Here is a 25,175-nt window from a genome sequence, read left to right on the forward strand (position 1 = left end):
ATGTACATTCTATGTCCAAATATCAATGACTGCAAAACAGCCAAGCCCATTAAATCCTGTACTGTGGAGTTCAGTGTGCAAGTTAGAATCCTGACAGCATTGGCTCCATCTTTGATTCCTTAGAGGCAGATGCGTGCCTTTGTATTGGCACAGCAGAGCTCCAACGAGGGAGCTGCGGGGTTACAGTAAGCCGTAGGGTTAGTCTTAGGGCAGTGGGCTGCAACCTTTGGCTCTCCAGATGTTTTGGACTTCTACTACCATCAGCCCTAGACAGCATAGTCAGTGGTGAGGGATTATGGATAGTCCACAGCATCTGGAGAGCTGCAGGTGGCAGAACCCTGGCGTAGGGGAGGGAGTGTATGAACCCTGTGTGACCTTTACTATTTTGTGTTTCTCGTTCAACTAAGACATTGTAGTACTCATTTATTTTCTTCTTTCAACTATGGAAAAGTGTGTTTTGGAGCAACCTTTTCACTGAGGACATTGTCACAGTTTCCATTGTGTGTATGGAAGGACGTCATCTTCCATGCTACTTTTTGCTGGGTGACCTCTCCACTTGATGACTTTGTCCTGGGGACATTTCTACATAGTACCCCATGACCCCAGAGCATTCACATCAGTTAGGCCAGTGGAGAGCCCAATCTGTGTCTAAGCATTCTCCTCAACATTCCCTTGTAGCAGCCACTATACTTGGAGGTTGCCTTCTCCTCTCTGGAGTGTGGACTTGACTTGTTGCAGTGATAAATGTGATGTTGTGGCAGCTGCGCTCTGTTTCGTGCCAGTGCCTTATGAATGCCATTGACATTAAGGTAGAATGCTTACGGTTAGTGTTCATATTAATTTAATCACAATGTCACCAGTAATCTTGCTTTTCCAATACAATCATTATGACTCGTCTTCTCTTGTCCCCTTCCCCCTGAACCATTATTGGCCTCAGTAATCTCTGACCTTGCCCTAGCCCCAAGCAACTCTGTTTTGGGTAATGAGTATGGTACAAGTATGGTCATAACATAATATAATATTGAATGTGTGGTCTTTACTGACTCGCTGCACTACTTTTGCTCTATTCCAGGTTTGAACAACCGAGAGCGGACCAGCCAATGGGAGTGGAGTGGGGGCGAGCCTGTCACTTTCACCAACTGGCGGCGAGGTCCCCCGCGTCTTTCAAAGAAAGGGAAAAACTGTGCCTTGGTGCACAGGCGAGGAATGTGGCAAGCAAAGAAGTGCAAAAAGGGCAAAGGACATTACTTTATCTGCTCAAGGAAATTGTAATGTGCAAGGAATTTGCAGTGTACAATTTTATACAAATATTTATTTCCAGTTTGAGAATGTACAGTTTGTAAAAAAAAAGAAATGCAATTTTTGTAATGGTGTATTTCTTTTGTAGTTCAGAGCAAAACATAGATTGTATTTTAAATGGGGCATATATACTGATTTTCTCGTGATTAGTTTCAGAAATTAATTGGATTATTTTGACATCCTTCGAATCTCCAAGTTATTCAGTCCCATTCCTTGTTGTTCTAAAGTACCTTCCAGTGGAGCGGTACACCGATCAGCTAACATCGCACCCACAGAAATCCCATAATTACTTAATTTCTCTCTGAAACACCCCCCAATATTGAATATATTGGTTTAATTAAATGGTGTAACACAGACCCTCTACTCCTGTGGCACATTGGGGGGTCCACTGTCAAGAAGCATCCAGATTAATTTAAGATCTCCCTGTGTCTTTGGATGGCAGGAATTTCAGGCGCCCAAACCTATTTTTTGTAAGGGGGTAATTTGTGTTACACCACAGAATAACTATGGGGAGGGGCTTCCGCTGTGTTCACTGCGTGCAGGCGAAACATTCCAAGTTCTGGTTTTGTATCGGTTTCGAGATTGGTCTAAAATATGCAATTGAGCAATAGTCATCTTGCTCCCAAGTCAACTCAATGTCAGGTGCTTGCCATGTCTCTGGATGCTCACTATTTAGTCTGGCGGGAACTACCTGCAGGGTTCAATGTCAGTCCACTTCTCACTGGGGAAGTGGGGGTTCAATCGAAGAACATCAGCTGTGAATCCAAGCACCTACAGTGGACGAATTCAAGGTCCACAGTGGAGCACACATTGATCAGCTCCTATATGTGCTTGTTTAAAGAAGAAAAATAGCAAATAAAAGAATATCGCATTGCGCAGCTTGTTTGATACCAGGTATGTCAATGGGAACTATGTACTGAGGGTTATTTTCATGCAAACGGAAAATACTGCAGATCGTAATTTACCGGCGGGGACAAGCTCGCCACCACTAAATTTCAAACCGTGAATTATTTTTGAATGTACCACTCACAGCTGCGGGGGGGCGGTTCAAAAAGTCCACATCTGCCTCCCCAAAAGCTAAATGTTTCAAATCCACATGCAGCTCTGCCTGGGGGGGGGGGGGTGGTTGGATTCTCTGTGGAGTCTGACTTTCTTTGCCTCTGCAAAAACCAAGCGGATTCCCTGGGGATTCAGGTTAATGCCCCCATGTCTCCCACACTAAGCACATACATGGCGGGCACAATGACCATTTTATTAAGATCATGTGGGTGAAACCGGATTTCCAAGTCTTAGCTACATTTAACAGTCGAAATGATTTGGAGAGGAAAGCAGACATGTTAGTGTTAGCGATCCTCGCCTTTGAGTGCATCTAACAATATTTTGAAAAGGAAACCCTATTGTGTTTTTTGGTTAAGTGTACAAGTGATTGAAAACATCTCTTAAAAGGTAACCTGTAAAAAGTAACCCTATGCATGCAGACAGGGGAGTTGCTAGGTCTGGAAAAGACCCGGGGCTACGCTGATGTCAGAACTGTTGGGACTGGGGGCTAGCTAGCCTTTTGGCTGTAGCTCCTGAGATTCTATCCGGGACTACAACCAAAAGATCAAGGGCTATAGCCCCCTTCGCCCCCCCCCTAGCAACGCCCCTGCATGCAGATACTGCATTCCAGTAGCATACAATACACCTATTCCTTGCATGGCATGCACGAAAAGCTCTGTTTGCTCATTTGCATTTTGCATATGGACTTCAAAGGAAAGTTTGTGACCGGAAATAATACGCTCTGAAGATCTACTTCCAGTGTACATTTTATTTGTGCATAATCTCAGGATTGCATACTGCGTGCACCAATTGCATCGCATTTCACGCCACTCTTTCAAAGTGGCGTTTTTCCAAAGAGAGAAATTAAGACACCTCTATAAATATAAACGGTTCAAACTTCAATACGTTTCTCCATTGGGTCTGTGTGTTTTGTTTGTACATAATGAGTGCATTTGATTTCTGAGTCTAAAGAAAAGCAGACCGTCCACACATCTTTTTTTTCTAATTAAGTCGTTTGTACATGACTTGCAGTTGCCTAATTTGTCAGAAACACGATATATGTTGCAACATAAATATTGTTAATTGATTCGGAATGGTCGTATATAGATCAAAGTGTTAACTGTCTCAAAGCCAGTACTCTCCTTAAAGGCAGAATAATGTTGTTCAGCCGGATCATTTTATGCCGCCACACTGCATCGCCATGTCAGACCCCTTTCTTTCTGTATCAAGTAGAATAGCTGTGGCTTTGGGCAAAAGGTGGAAAGATTCTGATTGCGTTGCAACTCGTAGAAAATTCTTCACAATGATCCAAGAGGCAATGGAGAACTTGTTCATAAATGCAGACACACTCAAAGATAATGATGTGTTATTTATATAGCGCCTTTATCCAAAGCGCTTTACAGAGCACATATTTACATACATTATCAACCAACCGAAATTGGTACTCATTTATCGACCTCAGAAGGATGAAAGACTGAGATGGCCTTGCCGAGATTCGAACCTGCGACCTGAAGATTACGCTCAAATATCAGCAGCAAACACTCAACCCGCTGAGCTATCTTACCAGCTGAAAGATATTTCTAGATGTGCTTCAGAAATGTAGGGCTGCTGACAAAATGACCTGACTAGAAATCATTACATTCGAACATACATACCTTTATTGTACGGATAGTGCATATTTATTAAAAGAATAAACTGGGCAAAGAAACACGCCTTTTAAATGGTATGATGTAGTCAGACTTCAAATCTATTATCAACATGCATTCTTTTTTTTTTTTTTAAACCCATGACCATTTATCTGGGTGACTTTTATTTCAAAAAATTGCAAACAAGTTAGTGAACCCATACAATGTGACCGTGGAAGTCCAATCCATCCATAACACTGGAGTTAAACAAACGAAAATATAAAAACGCAACTTAATGAACAACAAATTCAAATGGCAGCTGGATCAGCACGTACTCATTTTTCTGCGACTGTTTTATTGACCCAGCATCCATTCATACCAACACCTGATTGTACCAAGCAGAAAAGGCTTCAGTAGCTGGCTACACTCGAATACAAGTGGTGAGTTTCCTTAAATGAACATCCAGCAAAAATCGCCCCACACTTTGAACACTCTGACATTTACCCCTTCTGATAAAAACCACAAGATCTGATGCACAAAATGTATGCCAGCATCAACACGGATAGGTTTTAAAAAGATGAAATACTGAATTTTAGCTGCTGACAGAAGAACATCAAATCAATTGGCATGTCTAAAGAGCAATTACCACTGGGGCACAAAGATTCTTAGCCCAGGCTCCACAATACAAAAGTACTGGGAAAAGGCCTAAGCAAGACTTCAATATCTCACTTCTTAATTTATGGAATGTTTTTTTTTTCCTTTTGGCATGGCTGTAATCCTTATGGAATGCTATTTCCCTTTGGCATGGATGCAATCCTTATGGAATGCTATTTCCTTTTGTTATGGCTCTAATCCTTATGGAATGCTATTTCCTTTTGTTATGGCTGTAAGGTTTATGGAATGCTATTTCCTTTTGGTATGGCTGTAATCCTTATGGAATGTTATTTCCTTTTGGTCTGGCTGTAACGCTTATGGAATGCTACTTCCTTTTGGTATGGCTGTAATCCTCATGGAAAGTTATTTCCTTTTGGAATGGCTCTAATCCTTATGGAAAGTTATTTCCTTTTGGTATGGCTCTAATCCTTATGGAATCCAACTTCCTTTTGGTCTGGCTGTAACGCTTATGGAATGCTACTTCCTTTTGGTATGGTTGACTGTAATCCTTATGGAATGTTATTTCCTTTTGGTATGTCTCTAATCCTTATGGAATACTATTTCCTTTTGGTATGGATCTAATCCTTATGGAATGCTATTTCCTTTTGGTATGGCTGCAATCCTTGTGGAATGTTATTTCCTTATGGAATACTATTTCCTTTTGGTATGGCTGTAATCCTTATGGAATGCTATTTCCTTTTGGTAGGCTCTAATCCTTATGGAATGCTACTTCCTTTTGGTATGGCTATAATCCTTAAGGAAAGTTATTTTCTATTGGTATGACTATAATCCTTATGGAATGCTATTTCCTTTTGGTATGCTGTAATCCTCGTGGAATGTTATTTCCTTTTAGTATGGCTCCAATCCTTATGGAATACTATTTCCTTTTGGTATGGCTGTAATCCTTATGGAATGCTATTTCCTTTTGGTATGGTTGACTGTAATCCTTATGGAATGTTATTTCCTTTTGGTATGTCTCTAATCCTTATGGAATACTATTTCCTTTTGGTATGGATCTAATCCTTATGGAATGCTATTTCCTTTTGGTATGGCTGTAATCCTTATGGAATGTTATTTCCTTGTGACATGGCTGTAATTTGTTATGTATACCTAAACTACAATACAGGTCAAGTGAGTGTACACCCTGCATTTTTAGAAGATCTGGTTCTTTAGCTCATAACACCAGGAACCTGCTAATACTTCTCCACTGCATTTAAAAGATTCCCATAATCTGTCAGCACAGCCTCCTTTCGGGGGGTTTCAAGTCTTCAAGATGACGGCCCAGCACGTCATATTCTCTCCAGCATTTTCTACCAATAGAACACACGCTAGAAAAATACAATTAACAAAAATTGGCAGGCATCTGCTCTTGCTTTGACTCTCAAATAAAATAACCCCAGGTTCATCTCAGCCGCAGCAATAGGAATGCATTGAGGGAAGGGGCAAGGATCAGTTACAAGATTTACACATCTCTAAAATGTCAACAGGGTGCAACTCTGATCAACTGCATAGAGCCGCAACATATAAAAGAACGTGCAACGTTTAGAATGATCTTCTTCAACGACTGGTTCAACTGAGTGCGCCCCATCCTCATCCTTTTGATGAAAGCCTTGAAGGTCATACATAAATGTTTACCTATTGGCTTTCTATTTTCACAACACATTTCTGGAGACCTAGAATCCCAGAAATGTGTACTCTCATCCCCTTCCAGCTCTCCGCCCAAGCAGACATGCCATACAAAGCTTCTTGCCAAGAGCCAAACATCTTAGTATTAACTTAGTTAGATAATCGAGTCTGTATTAAGATTTACGCTCCGGCTACTGACGTTGTAGACCTACTCACGTGATCAAGAGGTTCCAGATAGTCTGCATGTAACGAACAGCTGCCCGGTCTAGCCTGCAACATAGATTATGTTTTATATTGTTCTCTGTTTCAATAAGTCGAGTGTGCCCATGCCCAACACAGGTCTACATTGCACCATGCTTTTGTACAAAATAGTTGGACCACAGCTAATAGAGCTCCACATCACCTCTGAAATAGCAGTGGTGTTCTATCTACCTGGTGAAAAGTGGCTTTAAAATCAACAAAGCAGCTAAGTCAATATAGCTGCTTTTGATTGAGTGCTTGGCTAGGTAGGCTTAAGCATGGCCATGATGTGCGGTGGGCATTCCTTTGCAAAATCCTGTCTCCTGAAACGGGAGGGGATTCGCCTGTTCAAGCCATTGCGTTAGGTGACTCAACAACAACTTGCCACACATTCAGCCCACAGTGTTCAACAAAGTGATCAACCGAAACAAATTAACTCGGCTTACTGGTTTGAGGCCCATTCCTTGATAGCACCCGGTCCTCAATATAATGCAGTGAATCAAGATTTCTGCTTGTTTGTATTCATGTCTAAACAAAATTGAGTTATTTTTAATGGGGTTTATTAAGGCACATTAATGGGGTTTATTAAAGCACATACCTATGATTCCAGGAGCCGCCCAGCAAATGATACCTCGGCAAAGAAATTTTTTAAAGGCACCAACCCACCAACTAAGTTTACATTTTAACATTTTTCTGCCGATGCCATAGGGACCAACGAGTCTACTATGTTTTGTAGAGAAAAAAACTTTCCTCCTGCTCCTCTTCATTTATATGAAGCAAAGACCAGGTCTTAGACTCGAGGACGGGCTCCAAGTTTACGTTATTACCAATAGAGTGATAAAGCCTCCAACAAGCTCCTTGTATACTTAGTGTTTTGAACCATATTTCTGGGGAAGAGGCAGTGAATAACAAGGGATTGTTTTTTTTTTGCCCTCTTCAGATCTAATCTCCTCCCACATGCCAGCCCATGTTTTCTCTTCATAGATGCAACACTCTACACACAGCAAGTCCTTAAAACTAGCACCAGGTCCCCTAACCGCTATTTCCAGGTTCCCTAACCACTGTCTCCAGGTTCCCTAACCACTGTCTCCTGGTTCCCTAACCACTGTCTCCAGGTTCCCTAACCACTGTCCTCTTAATCAAAGAATCCATGATCTGTCTTTTCACAGCGCAGAAACCATTCTATTCACTTTTCTGCTGTCAAGCTTCCTGAGAGCCTATTCTATTAACTGGCTTCCAAACCCCTGCCTCTGAAAAGCGAGTTCCATCTAGGCCTGACCCTTACACCAATCATTAAAAAAAACAGTATAACCCTTACTGATTCCACATTGTCCCCTGTCCTGCGAGTCATTCTGTATATCCCTTTCCTTCTCAGTTTGACTTCATGCCTACCAATATACGACAAGGACTTAGCACCCCACTTTTCATTAAATCCTCTCCCCTTTGATGCACTAGGGAAAGAGCTACGCAGGTCTAGCCTAAAGCACGGAGTAGCATTATCACGCCCGTGGTGATCTGCAATCCGAAAGTCACTGACCCAGGCTAGGGAGTCAGTAGGCATAAACATGTCATCAAGGGGTGTAGGAAGGGCACCCCCCACACTGGTGTGAGCTGCAGGTTGCTCCCGCTCAAAACGAGCATCTACAAACGCTTGCAAACGATAGTTTGCTGGTTCACCAGTGTGGGGTATATATGCTAAAGGAATGGGTCAGGTGTGCTCCAGTGGAGGCCCAGTCCATTTAACTCAACGCAGTCTTAATTTGCTAGCTTAAACCAGCAGTTGAAACTCTCAGAGGCGACAAGATGATTACCCCTGAAGTAGTTTACCCCCATAGATCAGCTTCATTATTATCTGCAGTATTAAAGCGATCTTTTCATTTCTGTGACGTAGGTGCAGTCTCTTCAAAATCCAACTTCTGCCACCACGTACAGAGTCTCAAAAGAAATTCATTTTGAAAACCAACACTCGACTAATATTTCAAATCTACTTCCAAGTTCTTCATAACTTTCTGAGAACTAAACCAATTTCCAATAGTCTCCTTTTTAGAGAACGTTGCTAATATTTCCCAATATCTCAAGTGTGAACAGACTTAAAAATCCTCTGTTGGACTGGGTATATGAGGTTTACTCTGTAAACACTGAGTGGATATCTGTACTTCTGCCACCTATATGGTTTGGGTAGAGGCACAGAGCACCCCAGCCAAGGTTCTCTAATGGTAAAATGGACGAGCAACCCAAGGCGGAGACTCAAGGGATGTGATCCAGGCTGGCTCCTTTGTACAGTGAATCCCAAAGCCCCCACAAAGGAATGTCCATACACTATGTTAGGTGCTTCCCTAGATCTTTTATTTACTAACATAGATTTAAATAAGTCAGGTTCCAATGAATATATACAAATATGGGATTCAGCCCTGTTATTATTTTTTGAACTGTGTTGGGATTCAACCCTGTTATTACTTACATCAGGATTAAATGACTTGGAACCAGAGTGCGCGCCTGACCTTCTTTTTCTACTTAAATATACAAATAAATAACACTTTGTACTCGGACAACACTATTCTAATAATGGTACATTTGTACACATCTATGTGGTACCACAATATACTTAGATTCAGTTAAAATGCACCAACTGCTGACAATTAAAAAGCATACAAATTAATACGCAGTATGTAACGTCATAGACATTAATGTAGAAAGGCAGTAACATGTTAGAACATTGGCAGAATGCTTACACTCAATGTAAATGCAGCACTGTGTGAGGATCCCCCCCACCTGAGCAACCTATAAGAAAACGTTAAGGTGTACTTCATCTAGTCTATTACAGCCCAGTCCATAAATGTTTAATAATGCTCTTCTTTTCCTTCTGCAAATCCCACTACCCGAAAGTACTTGAGATGCCACAAGAGAACAGGATGAATGATGAGGCTGGAAGATGCTCTTCCTCGTCCCAGTACCGCAAGTGCCTTGGAAGGTGAAGTGGCAGAGTTTCTTGGCTTTACTTGATGAGAACCCTCAAGAATGGAGCCCCCCACCCCCCACTTGGACGAAGGAGTCGCTGGGATGTCAGTGTCAAGAAGAAGGGAACCAAGAAAAGTTGGAAGGGCAGCAATGCAGGTCTTTCACGGTGGTCTCTGCAGTCAGATTGCTATGCTGGTTAGGGATGTCCCACGAAGCTGAAACTTGCTGTGGACCCGGACAAGGAAGATAAGTCCTTTGGTGGTTGTCATTGACTTTCGGTGGGGGTGGTTGATTGATTGATTTATTTATTTATAATGTGCCTATACACAAGTGTTTCAAGGTGCAACAAAGCAAGGGAGGGGGAACAAGGGGAGGACAAGAAAATGATGTTACTAGGCCTTGTGTCATTGAGATTGTGCAAGTGTGCAGAAAAGTGCAGGGGGAAGGGTACAGGGAGAAGTGCACCCAGAGCGACAGGGCCCAGTGTTAAGTGCAAGGAAGGCTGGGACTATCCCAGCCAGAAGTGCAAGGTTAGTAGCCAGGCGGCAGTGCAGGTTGGGCCAGGCGGCAAGCGCAGGGGGACTGGTTGGGGGCGGGGGGCTGGTGTCCTGTAAGACACAGAGGACCCAGAGCAGCCAGTCAGCAGATGGGGATGACCAAGAGAAGGTTAGTAGGGGAGACGGAGCAAGAAAGAAGAGAAAAGGGAGGTCTTGAGGAGCTTCTGGAACTTGAGGAGTTCCGGGTCAAGACCGAGGGAGGCAGGGAGGCCATTCCAGAGGGAGGCACCTGCAGAGGAGAGAGATCTACCCCCCCATTCTCTGCTGGGAAAAGCGACTCATCCGCAGAGAGATAGAAGTGGATGTGGGAAGGGCTCTGGGAGGAAGGTATTTATTTATTTATTGGGCATTTGTAAGGTGCTTATACGTCAAGTGAATTGTGTTTCAAAGCGCCCACAGGACAAAGGGAAGGGAACAAGGGAGACAGCAAGACAATGGAAATGCAACATACAAAAACACAACCAAAAAATGCAGTCATACTAGGCCTTGTGAACATTTGAATTGTGCAAGTGCAGAGAGAGAGAGAAGGGACAGCGGATTGGGTAAGTGCTAGGGATCCAAAGAGGGGTGATGTGCCATGGAGGCCGTTGCAAGGCAACAGCTAAGTACAAGCAATGGTTGCGCGGGCAACAGGTAGGTGCCAGGCAGTGACCACACAATGGAAGAGGGGTCACCAGTCCATACAATAAGTGTGGGGCTGTGAGGCAGCACAGGCAGGTAGCCAAAAGGCAAGTGGAGGTGGCCGTGGATGCTGCAGGTGATCGGACAGCAGGCCAGGACCTAGAAGGACACATAGGGGCCAGGACCACCAATCACAGCTACTGTTGGATTTCGCAAGGGAGGGAAATAGGGGAAGAGGAGGATAAAATGAAAGTCTTGAGGTGTTTGCAGAACTTGAGGAGATGCGGATCAAGACAGAGAGAAAGGGGGAGGCTGTTCCACAGGAGGGAGCCAGCCGAGGAAAGGGAACAGCCGCCCGCTCTCTGCTTAGAGAAGTGCTTGGCAAGCAGAGAGTTGGAGTCTGAGGATCAGAGGGATCTGGAACGAGAGTATTTGGTGAGATCAAGTTCCAGATAGCATGGTCCCGGCCCCAGACAACCTTATGAATGATGAAGAGGGATTTAAATGTTATCCTTGCAGCAACCAGGAGCCAGAGAAGAGATTTTAGGGCTGGAGAGATATGGTCCATGGGCTTAAGGCCAAGGATACGTCTTGCAGCACTATTCTGGATTAGTTGGAGGGATGGATAGAAGAAGTTAGATTTAGGAAGAGGCTATTGCAGTAGTCCAGCTGGAGAGTAGCACAGCTCTGCAGGCATTGAGCTTCTGGGGGAATGTGAGGAAAGGGAGAATGCCCCTGAGGAGGTAGAGTTGGAAATGGGCCTTCTTGGCAAGGTCTAATAGGTGAGGAATGACAAAGAGAAAGGAGTCGAAGATAACTAACATGTTTCTGGTCTCAAGAGTAGGGAGAAGGGGGAGAGCCCATCGAGGGTGGCCATAGTGAAGGGAGGAAAGAGGGAAGTATCTTAGTCTTGCTGGTATTGAGACAGAGGTCACTGGAGGTACACCAAGACTGGATAGCAGACATGCAATCCGGAATGACAGAGGAGGTCTGAAGAGATGCAGAGGGTAGTCTGAAGAAGAGTTGGGTGTCATCTGCATAACACTGGAAATATGCTGAAAAGTGGAGATAAGGTGAGCAAGAGAAGTGAGGTAGATGTTAAAGAGCCGCGGCAAAAGGATAGAGCCCTGGGGAACGCCACCGGTGGAGATGGAGGTGGGTGAGGAGAAAGAACCCAGGATAACCTGGGAGGGACGGTACTTAGGAAGAGAGAGTTGAAGATAGTGAGGGCCACAGCCGCAGAAAGCCTTGTGGACAATGCAGAGGGTCTTAAACTTGATCCTTGCAGCCACCGTGAGCTAGTGGACGGATTTCCGGGCCAGAGAGATGTAGCCCCTGGGCTTGAGGCCAAGGATAAATCTTGCGGTCCTGTTCTGGATGAGTTGCAGAGAGCGAAGATTCGAGATAGCCAGATTGAGAAAGAGGCTGTTGCAGTAGTCCAGCCTAGACAGAACCAGATCTCTGGAGACAGTGAGCTTCTGGGCAAAGGTGAGAAAAGGGAGAATACCTCTGAGGAGGAACAGTTGAAAATGGGCCTTCTCAGCAAGGTTTAGTTTAGTTTAATTTGTTTATTTATAAAGCGCATCCGAACCCTCAGGTAGCTGGGCGCGTAATCATGTGTACAGCAGAGTTACATATCGTTACACGAACATCATAAATACAACAGACAGAGCGTACATTAGTCCAGGTTCTGAAAGTTTACATGCAGGAGTAGAATATACCGAGAACAGAATGTACAGCGTGATGTGTGGAGAGAAGGAGAGAGTGGAGTCGAAGATGACCCCAAGGTTTTTTGACTCACAAGAGGGTGAGGACAGAGGGTCCAAAGAGGGCGGCCAGAGTGAGAGAGGAAAAGCAGGAGCAGTGGTCCCAATGAGAAGTATCTCAGTCTTATTGGCGTTAAGGTACATATCGTCCATGATGTGTGGAGAACAGAAGTAGGTTTCCGGATTTCACGGTTCACTGCCTTTTGGATCTTTGGTGCTGCAGCACGGACCTCAGGATGGTTTTCTGGTGACTTGGACTCCACCAATGGACTGGACTGTGGGCCATCACCAATACTGGACCCTCAGGACGTCTTCTTTGGATTTTGGTGGCGGGAAACCCACCGGCAGACACTCCTCTGCAGACAGATACCCTCAGCCTTCTCCAGTGTGGAAAAGTGGATAGATGTAATGGCATCAGTGCCCTTGAAGGATTCTTCAGCTATTTGGAACTTTCACAGCTCTGTGTGTTGGACAGCACTATGTCAGGATAGCCCCTTTTCCGAGGCAATACTCAGCAGCTTTGCTCCCAGCGAACACAAACATTCCTCCGGACCCTGGGTGACACAGATGGACTTCTTGGGCTCAAGATGGCCAGACACTCTTCTTCTGGACCCACGAAGATCCCATCTCTGGATGGCAAGCACACAAGACCGGCTTCCAGGGTAGTTCAGGTGAAAAGCAGCAGTTGCACGATGGTCTCTCATAGCTTTGGGAAGAGGCTGCCTCTCCAGGTCCTCTCTGATTCAGTCCTTGGTTCAGCTCAGCAGTCTTCGGATTCTATGAAGAGTTTCAGCCGCACACTCTTCCTCCAACTGGCCCCAGGATGTAAGCTTAACATGACTTCAGCTTCTTGCTTCAGGTTTCAGCTTCTAAACAAATTGGTGAATGAGGGGTCCCTAGTTATACACATATGTTCCCCATTCACTAAGGCTGAGCCAGGCTCAGCAAGCCAATCACACATAAATGCATTCATGCAGGCAGGCAACCAATCAGGCTCACAGGCATTGAGGCCATTTACCCCAAACCAGACACCCATAACACAGAATGTGGATTGGAGGTAACAGCCAGTCTTCCAGAGCACTACACTGCATTCACTCCAGGTTCAGTCAGGACTTGCACAGGCATTGTCACACAACCAAAACCAGACACTCACAAAAAGGAATGTGAGTTTACTCCATACTCCATTCATACAAGTTCCACCCCCAAGGGTGTACCCCCAACACACAGTCACTGGGAAGGCTCCAGCCGGTCTGACAGGAGGCAGCCCCAGAGCCATATATCATCCTTCTACCCAACAGCTATTCAGGGGAAGGGAACAGAGCCAGGGCTTTGAGAAACAAGGGGTAAAGGCAAAATAAATGAAGGGGCTACAGTAGCCATCTTGCCTTTTTTCCTATGGCACGGCCTGAGTGTCACAAAAATGGAGGAGACTCAGAGGCTCTGTAAAGTCAGCATATAACTGTCACCAGCCCATTTCCTGCTCTGTGGGCAACACACATGTGCCCAAAAATACACACCCGGGGTACAAGGGTGTGCCCCTACCCATGGCTGCCATAAGGGTGTTCCAGGGGTACTGTTCACGAAAAGGCAAAATGAAGAGCTGCATTGCCAGGAAAACACACAGAACACACCAACAGAGAAGTGGCATGGCAAGGACGAGGAAGCCCGGTCTCTCCAAAGCATTTCCCTCATTACAATCTCCCTCACAGATCTATTGCATACTAATCTTACTTAGCCCTGTCTGTCAATCGCTGCTCAGCAAAGCCTAAATAAAATATGATTGCTGTTTTGCAGCTGGGATTTTCGCATCAATGCCACCCACTTTTGGCTCACCTTGTACCTTCATGTGCCACCAGCATATTGCAGAAGGTGGACACACAGGAAATGTGAGCAGGCACAGTGGTTACCCATTAAACAGCACATCCTCTTCAAGACCCTCACACTTACCCACAAATGTGTCCTCCAAACTGCCCCTCCTTACTTGCATCAAAAAAGTCACTGACCCACGACCTCCACACCTACCAGAACTCCATATTCCAACATGCTAACGGTGTCCAGAATCAAGAGAGTCAGAGCAGGTGGAACCACCTTCCCCTACCTTGCAGCCCAGCATTGGAACGCCCTCCCCTCAGCACTTAGGGGATAAAACTCAGTAAAGACCCTACTTGTTACCTAAAAATCTTTAGCGCACAGTTGCTACATACTCTGTTGACTAATGTATTTGGTATCCACAAGCTCCAAATTGATACTTATACTGTCTGGCTAAATGTATTCTGTATGTATGCAACTAATCTTATATTGATTCCAACAGCGTCCCTGGCACCCTATGCAACTAAGCTTCCCATGTAACAGTGCCTCGATGCCCCCGGGCTGTTTGTGCGCTATATAAATATAAATAAATGTAGGATAAGAAATGAAGATCCTGGAAAGGTGAATCGTTCACCTTCTCCCATACTCTTCTCCCCCACAGTGGTCCCCAGTACCCTTCCTTGTGAGTCCCTTTCTACCCCAGCCCAGTGTCGGGTCCTGTCCTTACCCCATACACACCAATATTCAGGTGGCAGTGCTCATATTTAGGTGGTCAATTGCAACATGAAGCACCTCAAGGAATGGGTATGCATGTCAGTATCGGACTAGCTACTGGGCTGAGCAAGTAGTGGCTCATAGGGCCCCTGGGACTGCAGGCTACAGTCCTCATCTCCCTTCACAGAGCCTTCAGCTCTTGCTCTGACCCTCTCCTTGCCTCTTTGGCACTGACAGTGCACCTTCCTTCCCTCAATGGACTCCATTCCGTCCTCCCACTAATGCGTTCCCGAGAGCTACCATCTTACCTGTTAGTGGGCATGTGGCACCTAGCATTGCCACTTTGGCCCCCTTCCCTCTTCTTTGGGCAGTACTCCCTTAACCTCTCTAGCACCCATTGTTTCTTTCTAACCCCACAGGGTTACTGTGTCTTTGGCTGCACCCCAATGCCCCTTTTGTGCAATGTGTTTTTTTCACAAATGCTCAGAGCCTTTCACACTCTCAGTGCCCCTTCTACTTCATCTCCACCCTGTGATCATAGCCACAGTGCTTCTCTCACTACCCACTACACGTTGACCCAGGCATGTTAGAACATTCCCGCAACCCCAACTTTCTTACCCTATGCAACTTTACCCCTATCTGCCTTTGACCCGGCTTCCTTCCCCCATCTACCTACCCAAACACATGCACACTTGCTAGTGCAAATTCATAATCTTTGTAATGTCAGACTAAATGCAAATCTGACCTCACTCATTAATTACAATTTCCTTCACAATTTCTATGCAAATTCCATTCCAAGTACTTTAACGAACGCAGCTTTGAGCTACAATGAAATGCATTGTAGCCAGTGATACTTAAGTATCTATATATTCACTTATCTTAAAGTTGGGTCCGCTGCATTACATTTTCTATTGGTTAACTTTACAGCAGATATTGGGGTTGGAGTTAAAGACCTATTTCTCATTAGATATTAGATTTATCTTAAGTATTTTCATATATAGAGATATCTAGTAGCGTCTTTGCTGTTTTTTTCTGAAGGTGAGGTCTAGGACGAGATAATGTATTACTGTGTTGACATTAGTGAGTCCATTATCCACATGGAACATTCCAGAGAAGCACACATTTCAAGTGTGCATTCCCAATGAGCATACTGAAATAGAATTTGGGCACTCCTTTCCACAAGGCCATTAGCATCTTTGACACACCCTCTCAAGGCACGATCTTTAAGTGACATACTCTAGGTTATAGTTACCAAAGATACCCTCCTATCTCGGATTAGATGCGTTACCAGTGCCAGGATAGAAAGCGGACATCAGTTACAGAACATTTACAGGTTTCACTTCTAATTACACCACTGTACACAGTTTCCTGCAAAACATCTCTTTACTTATCACAGATGAAAAAGAAGTACTTATGCAGATGGAACGGTGACATCAAAACAGTAATGTTTCAGCTCTCAGGACCCTTCCTCAGGGTATATCAAAATGTTTCGATGATGCAGATGCACATGTTGGGGAAAAAGGCAGTCAAACACCTTGATCAGGGATCTCCAAATCTGTGCTTCAAAAGGCAAATCCACTCCATGTTGTCAGTACATCTATGCAAAAGGAAATTTAATATAGTGAATTTGAGATTGATTTATTTACATAATGAGTGGTTAGCCTGAAAACATTATGTGGTTGGCCTCTGGAGGACCAGACGGTGAGAACCTTGTCCATGACTTTGGTGGCGTTTTTTTTTTTTGACAAGCCATTTCATGTTCAGTGGTAACTGTATTAGTCAAATCACTAGCCAATCCACATTCTTTCAAGTCAATATATCCCAAAGTCACATTGTGGAAGCTTGACAAACATAAATGTAACATAATATCTCTTTGCCAGTAGTCTACCCCTGCCATCTCCTATTGGTCAGATGCTCAACCAGGTTGGAAGATCCTCCAAGCATTGCTTCAACGCAGCGTACGCATAGCGTACCTACATATATGCCCTGACCACACTTTGCAGCACTCATTTCTACAAAGAAAATGTGGACCATCTGTCCATGACATTTATTCTATCCAAGCTAAAACTATTCAACATTTGGGGTTAAACAATTTAGAAATGTGAGGTCTATATTAGCAACAGCGGCCTCCGATGCAATGGAGAAATCGACACAAAGCTTTTGATTCTAGTATCTGATAAAAATGTGACCGGATTTGTGTGATAATTTGTAGAAAACAGTAACCCAAAAATCAAAGCCAGCCTGAAATCTAGACTTTTGAGTCAAGCGCAGAATAAGAGGTGTTGGAATGTAGTTGCGTAGCAGTAGTGCAAGAAGAATACCAAAGTATATATGATGGATGAATGAATGTATATATGTGCACTCAATGCACGTTTTTCTTTTATAACAGAGCGTTAGACAATGTATCAGTATTATGGAGCCAAGCAATTGGTAAAAATGTTCACTGTATGCAATCAAAATAGACACGTTAATGCTTTATATTTTTAATACTTAAGTGAATAACCTATGTCAAAACTGAACACTTGTATTGTACCCCTTGTTACCTCACAGTGCTGCTAATCATTCATATATACGAATTTCACCCTGATTATTTGCTCTATAATTACTGCTGTACCAATGTTGCTGTCTTACAAAATAAAACATTATATGTTTCTTAGTGTGTTATTGTTCATACTAGGCTATTTGTATTCTGGATTAAGTTGCTCATCTGAGCATTTCTAATCGAAGTGCTTGGTTTAAGTGCCAGCAAACAATCCACCAGAAGACAAAAGTGTTAAGGAAAGCAAAGCAAGCAGGAATAGCGGAATGGTTGTGACGAAGCCACTAGAAACGTAGTAAATTCCAACAAAAAGTCCAGGAATTATAGTGTGACCACGTTAGAATTGTGAGTACTGAGGCATCGGAGGATGCTTGCCTTAAGTGCCTTCTGTCTGACAGAGGTAGGTATTAAAGGGGCACTGTCATGAATCATTTACTTTAAAACATTCAAGTCATGAATAGTTGCACCTTGTAGAACACTAACAGACTTGCAAATACATTCTAAATAGCACTAAATAATAAGCCCTCCAGTTGGCTATTGGGTTCAGCCATATTTGCCACTTCCTCGGATGGTGTCATGTTACAAAGTATCAATAATGGACTTGACTATCAGTGATATCCTCTTCTCTGTCCCCTCTCCTGACCTATGGACTCCAGATCTGATCTCTTCTTGCTCTCCTTTTTCCTCCTCACCTATTAATGGTGGCACTAGATGGGAAGTTCTCTTGGCTCATTTCTCATCCTCTAGGTGCATCATAATGTCTATCATAATAGCACTGTCATGGCTCAGGGCTCTCATCCCAATCTTCTCCTTTTCGATTGTTGCCTGCCGGCCCTCATTAACTTCCTTGCTACTCCTGCAACTCCTCCTTCCAGTCTCTCTGCACCTCCTTCTCCACCTCTGACGGGTGTACCACCCCCATGTACCCCTCTTGGGAAAACCTTCAAGGGTGGTGACCAGCTTCACTTAGCCACTCTGAATGCTAAATCTGATGTCAAACACTCTTCTGACATCTGCCTCCTCCTTGAAGACTTTGATCTCGATGTCTTGGCTCTCACCAAGGCGTGGTTCAATGCCAGCTTTGTCACTGCTTTTGACTCCCTCCTCCCATATGGTTACAAGATCCTCTCCATGCCTCGGCCTAACCAATCTGGTGGTAGAGTAGCCTTGATGTTCCCTAAGTGGGTCCCTACCTCTATCATACGCACCCAGACTTACTCCTTTGAAAGCCTTGTCTGCAAGCTTGGCATCTCCCATACTCGCTTTCTCACCCTTGCCACTGTCTACAGGCCTCCTGGCCCTATCCCTCTCTTCCTCTCAGAAGGAGCTGACTTTACCTCCTCCCTTCTGACTTCTACCTGTAAACCCCTCCTCCTTGGTGAGTTCAACATCCACCTCGACTCCAGTGTCCCTGCCTCCACACTGTTCTGTGATCTTTGTACCTCTCTCTCCCTCACTATTCTCCCTTCCGGCCCTACCTACTCTGCTGGGCACACAATTTATGCCTTCATCCACACTGACCTCCCACTCTCCAATCCTCTCTCTACTCCTCTCACCTAGTCTGACCACTCCCTCCTCTCTTCCCACTTGGGATCCCTCGTATCCCTGACTGAGCCTCACCCAGCACTGCCAGCTTCCTTTGTGGTCATCCATCTGATTAAACAAGTGTCCGTTGCGGCTTTCGCCTCCAACTTCATCCCTCCTCCTTCCCCCCTATTCACTCCCCCACTGACTCTGGCCTTGACAATCTTCATCTTGCTATTACTAACACTCTTGACATTCTTTCCCCTGTCACGAGGATCTGCCTGAAACCTGCCTCCAAGTGTAACATTTGGTACAACTTCAATCTAGCCACTCTGAAACGCAAGTGTAGAGTTGCTGAACAGAAGAGGCAGACCTCTGGTTCATCCTCTGACAAACTGCCCTGCCACCTGCTCCAAAGGCAATACCGTCTGCCCATCCGCTCCAAAAAGAGGGTCCACATCCACCTCTGGAGCCACTAACAACATGTCTGAACTCTTCAAAATCTTCAAGGAACTAGCCAATCCTTCTGCAGTCTCTACCTCACCTCTTCCCAGGCCCTCTTCACTGCTCTGGCCACCCACTTCACCTCTAAAACTCAGGACATTCTGACCTCTCTCTCTTCTTCTCCCTTCCTTTTTCTGTCCCCCTACCTCCCTTGGCTGCTGCCCTAACCCCTCCCACTCTATCCTCCTTCTCACCTATCAACGGATAAGGTCACTAGAGCTGTCTGCTTTATGAAGCTGTCATCCAGACAGGTTCCTCCCTGTTCTTCCAGAACCTTTAAGGACAACACCTCCACCCGCACTCCAGCTCTTGCTGACTTCTGCAACCATTCCTTAACCTCTGGCTTTTTCCCCTCCTCTCTCAAACACTCCCTTGTGCACCCCCTTCTAAAAAAGCCTTCTGCTGACCCCTCGTGTCTGGCCAACTACCGCCCTTTCTCTACTACTCCCTTCCTTGGGAAACTCCTGGAGAAGTTGGTCTTCCTCCAGCTGACCAAACACACTGAGCTTGTCGTTGTCTAAATGACCATCAATCTGGATTCCGGGCATCCAGAGGCACGGAAACTGCTCTCCTGAACAATTGCTTGCAAATTTCGACTCCAAGTCTCCTGCTGTTCACATTCTCCTTGACCTCTCTTCCACCTTTGACATGGTCAACCACTCTATGCTCATAAAGCAGCTCCAAGATATCCTGGGTATCTCAGACTGAGTGCTGGATTGGTTGACTTCCTTCCTCACTGACTGCCCCTCCCAGGTGCTTCTGGGTTCATTCCACTCCACCACCACTATCTTTACTGGTGGTGTTCCACAGGGCTGCATCCTCTTGCCTTGGCCTGTCAACATCTACTTTGCTACTCTTGTTAACTTAATCTCTGCCTTCTCCCCTCACTTCAACTAATCCAGAACAGAGCTGTGAGACTTATACTTGGCCTCAAGCCCAGGGATCGTATCTCTACAGCTCTTCTCTACACTGGCTCCTGGTTGCTGCAAGGATCACATTGAAGACCCTTTGCATCATCCCTAAGGCTGTCTGGAGCCTGGGACCATGCTACCTGCAGCTCTCTCTGACTAATTACTCTCCTTGTAGATCCCTTCAATCTTCTCGCTCCAACTCTCTGATGCTCAAACATTTCACCAAGCAGAGAGCTGGGGGCAGATCCCTCACCTCTGCTAGCTCCCTCCTCTGGAAGAGACTCCCTCTCTCTCTTTCTTGAACCAGTTAACCTCAAGTTCTGCAAACAACTCAAGACTTTTCTCTTCTCCTTCCCGCTCTCCCTCCTGTGCTAACCACCCACAGAGTCGCTATGATTGGCGGCCAGACCTCTCAAGAGTCCAAATAGGGTCCTGGCCTTCTGCCCAATCGCCACCAGCATCCACACACCCTCTGCACTGTCCTCTGGACCCACACCTGCCTGTTAGGTGGCTTGTCTCAGGCACACACTTACCTGATGGGTGTTAGGCCTCCCTCTTGACTTGGGCTGTCTCTACCAGTGCACTTACCTGCTGCCTGCAACAGGCACCCCTGATACTTCCCTCTGGTGTACCCTCTAGCACTTACACCCCCCATGCTCTTAGCTGCTGCCGACAACAGGCACCTTTGGCACTTCCCCATGAGGTACCCTCTAGCACGTACACCCCTGCCCCCGCCCCCACACCCTTCTCTTTCACTGCACTTGCGCGTGCTGAATGTCAAAAGGCCTGTTTTTTTGGTCTTTTATTTATAGTAATTTCTATTGTTTATTTGTTCCCTTGCTCCCTTCCCTTTTGCCTTGTGGTGCTTTGATACACTGGCCCTCATTCCGAGTTTGGAGGTAAGTAACGTTCCTTACCGGCATGGCGTAAATAGCGTGTCCGGGCTGTCACCAGCCCGCTAATAGAGGACTCTTCTGACTTCACGGGCATGAGCTTTATGCCATGCCGGTAAGGACATTTGCGCCATGCCGTAAAAGGCACCCAAAATGCCCTTAGCTGCATCAATCATAGCGCAGATAACACTACCGACATTGTTCAATGTAGCATTAGTGGTGACCGTAAAAAGCGGTGACCGCTAAGAACGGTCACCGCTATTTACAGTCACCGCAAATAAGCGGAACCGGAAGTAGCGTCATCACACAGGAACGGGAAGGAGCATGCCGGCCATCTTTAAAAACACAATCCATTGCCACCCTCACCACACAGAACCCCTGGGACTCTGCTGATTTTTGGAAAAGATGCACCTTCAACACCACTATGCCCAAGGCCCTGAAGAAGGGAGCTGCCCGCCAGCGGAAAGAAAGGTTCAAAGAGGACGAGCTGCAGATGCTGGTAAACACACTGCAGGGGCATGCTGCCACAGTGTTCTCAAGCAACTGTAGAGAGAGGCAGTACTAAAGAAGAAAGAGACCTGGGCACTTGTTGCCCAGAAGGTCAGTGCTGTGGGAAACACCCCACGCACGAATAAAGACTGTCGCAAGCGCTGGGACGATCTGCGACTAAGGGTGAGAAACATCCTCTCAGTGAACCGCAGCCAGGCCATGGGAACAGGAGGAGGTCCCAGTTCCCCGATCAAGCTCACCCCATGGAGGACATCTGCGCCAGCATGATAGGGATGGAAGGCATCAAAGGCGTTGGCGAGATGGAGTGCGGCGCCACAACATCGGGCGATGGAGGTCAGTGTCCAAAGTAAACATTGCAATGGCAAATCTGATGAAAGTCAACCAATATGTCAGTTTAAAGAGCCAAGTCATGGTCCCACACGGTATCCAGTTAAAAAGTTGAAAACATTTGGTCGAATGCAAAAATGTCGAAAAAACAAATGTCAAAAAACAATTTGAATGTGTTTTTTTTATTTGTATGTTTTTTGGGCGTTTAGCTAGTAGAAATAAATTGTAAATAATAGAAAAAACAGGGGGTTGGGGGGATCCCCCCATTCCCCCATTAAAAAAAAAAAAAATTCTGATTTTTTTTTTTCGACATTTTTGCATTCAACTTATTCACTATAAACCGTCCCACACACACACTCTCAGCAAACTAGGCTGACGCATTACTGACACATGCAGATGGCTGGTGCAAGGCAATATCGTACATGACACATACCACACAAAGATGTAAATGTCATGAGTCACACAGTGTGCATGGCCAAAATACTATGCATGTCAGATAGCACTGCTCTTGGGCAACATGAGTGACGCCGACGTATGCCTGCATAAACCACCCATGTATCAAACAACGTGCTCATCCAATAACAAATGGCTATTACCCCCAATTGTGTGGGTGAGCAATTGTCCTAATGTATGTATGATACCTATCAAAACATCACTCATGCCGTCCCTCTCTTCGACCCCCACAGGCACTGACCATGACAGCGATGGTCAGGACGCAACCCCTGCACAGGCCACACCCCGGAAGAGGTCCCGGGATGACAGCAACCGCCCTTCAACCTCGAGGGGACAACTCAGGGGATGCCGTGTACCAACAGGCAAGCCACCCCAGGTACCCATTGCACCGGTGCCACCAAGGCCCGTAGAGGGCGAAGCACCACCACCACCTCCACCCATTGGCCATCCTGATGATACATGCGAGGCACCACAATCCGAGGAGTCGAGTTTGGCATGGGAGGCGGCAGCCTCGGCATCCCTGGCTGTGGAGGACACACAGGACGACATCTGGGTGCCCATGGAGGACGATGTGTCAGAAGTGGTCCATACCCCAACTCCACCAGCATCCCCGCAAGTATTGTTGCTCGATACAGAGCACGCCACCACCCCGGAGCAGTCTGGTCAGGAGCAGACAGAGGGACACTTCAGTCCAATTTTCACAACTAGGGGGGCTGAGCAGGCTGGACAGGACAGCCAGGGGCCAACTACCTCCACAGGTGCACCCGTAGGGCCACAGCAGTCTGACCTGCTTACTTCCCTTGTGCGGGAGTTTGTCCAGGACAACAGACTGGCCAGAGAGGAGTGGCGTCAGGACTTAGCCGCTCTAGGCAGGTCCATCACGGACAGCACTGCCTCCATGGCCAAATCATTTTCTCTGACAACACCAGCCGCCTCTGCGAAGAGGTCTCGGCCCTCCGGCAGGTGCTAGGCCGCATAGCGGATGCCATGGAGGCAGGGCATCCCGCTACATAATCACAGCAGGTGGTCACACCGTCTTCCTCCAGTTCTACACAAACAAGCCCACTGCGCAGGTCGGCATGTTCCCTGCGCCGGCAAGACATGCCGCCCGCTGGACAAGGGAGTGGCAATTAATCGTCAGGACAGCCTCATGTAGGCTTTGGAGACTCAATGGGACTTATGTGGGGGAGTTGTGGGGGGAGAGGGAAGGGGGTGAGAGTGTGTGGGGGAGTTGTGGGGGAGAGGGAGGGGAGTGAGGATGTGTGGGGTAGTTGTGGGGGGAGATGGAGGGGGTGAGGGTGGTGGAGGAATTTTGCACTTAATGTTTACATTGTTACATTTAATACACCGGTGGTGTGAAAAACAAGACATCATTGCACATGTTTCATTTATTCTTTTACAGTTCATAGTATAAATGTACCCCCACACCCAGTGCCCTCTGTCCAACTATCATGTCACCCTCTGCTGCCATGTGTGTCATTAATATTGTGCAATCACTGACTGGCACACAGCACGTCCCTCCTGTGCATCGGCACCGCAATTATGTCCAGCCACATCTTCTTGTTCCTCTTCATCATCACCAGGTGGTAGCAGTTCTATGTCAGGGGGCAGGGGCACGTTCCGCCGGATGCACATATTGTGCAGCATGACATATGCCATGATGATCTTGGCCACCTTCTCATGCTGTAGAGGAGTGCCCCACCCGACCGGCTGAGGCAGTGAAATCGTGCCTTCAATAGGCCAAAGGTCTGCTCGATTACCACACAGGTACGGGCATGGGAACGATTGTAGTCCTCCTCGTGCCTGTTCTGTGGGTTTCGGACAGGGGTGAGGAGCCACGGCTTCAAGGGATAGCCACTATCACCTGCATGAGAGGCATTTAAAGGTAAATGTCAGGCGAATCATGACGGACAGCTGTACTAGTCACACATGCCTGCAGGTTTACGTTGGCCACATGCACATGTCCCTGGATGTATTGACGCCTTTTTCAGTCCCTCAATGTGTACTGTGCTATGGACTGATGGTGTGGGTCGCATCTTCAAGATGATAGATGGTGTACACTGACGTCTTGTTGCACATGCATCGTGTACACATACAGCTGTGTTAGTGTCAAATTAGTGAGGTGTTGTGTTCTGTGAGATTTACTTAGAGGGAGCGTTGGCAGTAGTATGTGCAATATTGGGCAGTCAACGCTGATCATTCCCATGGTGTCATGCAGCACTCACAGGGATGCTTGTCCTGTGTGGTGAAATGCTGGAGACAGCAACATAGTGCATATGCACTACATGGTGCAGGATGGCATTATGGAGGGTGAGGGCCGCTGATGAGTGGTGCACATGTTGTGGGATGTGGGGTGGTTTCCTGTTAGTCATGTAGTAATAGGTGTCAACCTTAATTCACTCCTATGGGATTTGGGTGTCATGTACCGTTTGTGATGCTTTGGGGCACAGTGTTAGGTGATGTGCACATCGTGCAGTCACCACACCACTGACACCAGGGTGGTGTGTGCATCTCTCCCCCCATTTCAATGCCATGTGCTGGTCATACAACTTGCCAAGCAGCCAGGCACGTCGTCCAGCATGTCGCTCCATGAAGCGTGGTAGCGTG

At 46.1% G+C, this 25,175-nt stretch overlaps 1 protein-coding gene across 1 annotated transcript in view; it reads left to right on the forward strand.

Annotated features, from left to right (window-relative positions):
* The window catches only part of FREM1 (FRAS1 related extracellular matrix 1), a 1,195,879-nt gene extending 1,178,320 nt beyond the window's left edge, over positions 1-17,559 (forward strand). The window contains exon 37 of the mRNA XM_069626057.1: positions 1,073-17,559. Within this exon, the coding sequence (XP_069482158.1) occupies positions 1,073-1,272 (200 nt within the window). The 3' untranslated portion in view covers positions 1,273-17,559. The remainder of the gene's footprint in view (positions 1-1,072) is intronic.
* The last annotated feature ends 7,616 nt before the right edge of the window (positions 17,560-25,175 follow it).

The sequence above is a fragment of the Ambystoma mexicanum genome, chromosome 6p, assembly GCF_040938575.1.
Source record: "Ambystoma mexicanum isolate Mex_15411 chromosome 6p, UKY_AmexF1_1, whole genome shotgun sequence".
Lineage (NCBI taxonomy): Eukaryota > Metazoa > Chordata > Amphibia > Caudata > Ambystomatidae > Ambystoma > Ambystoma mexicanum.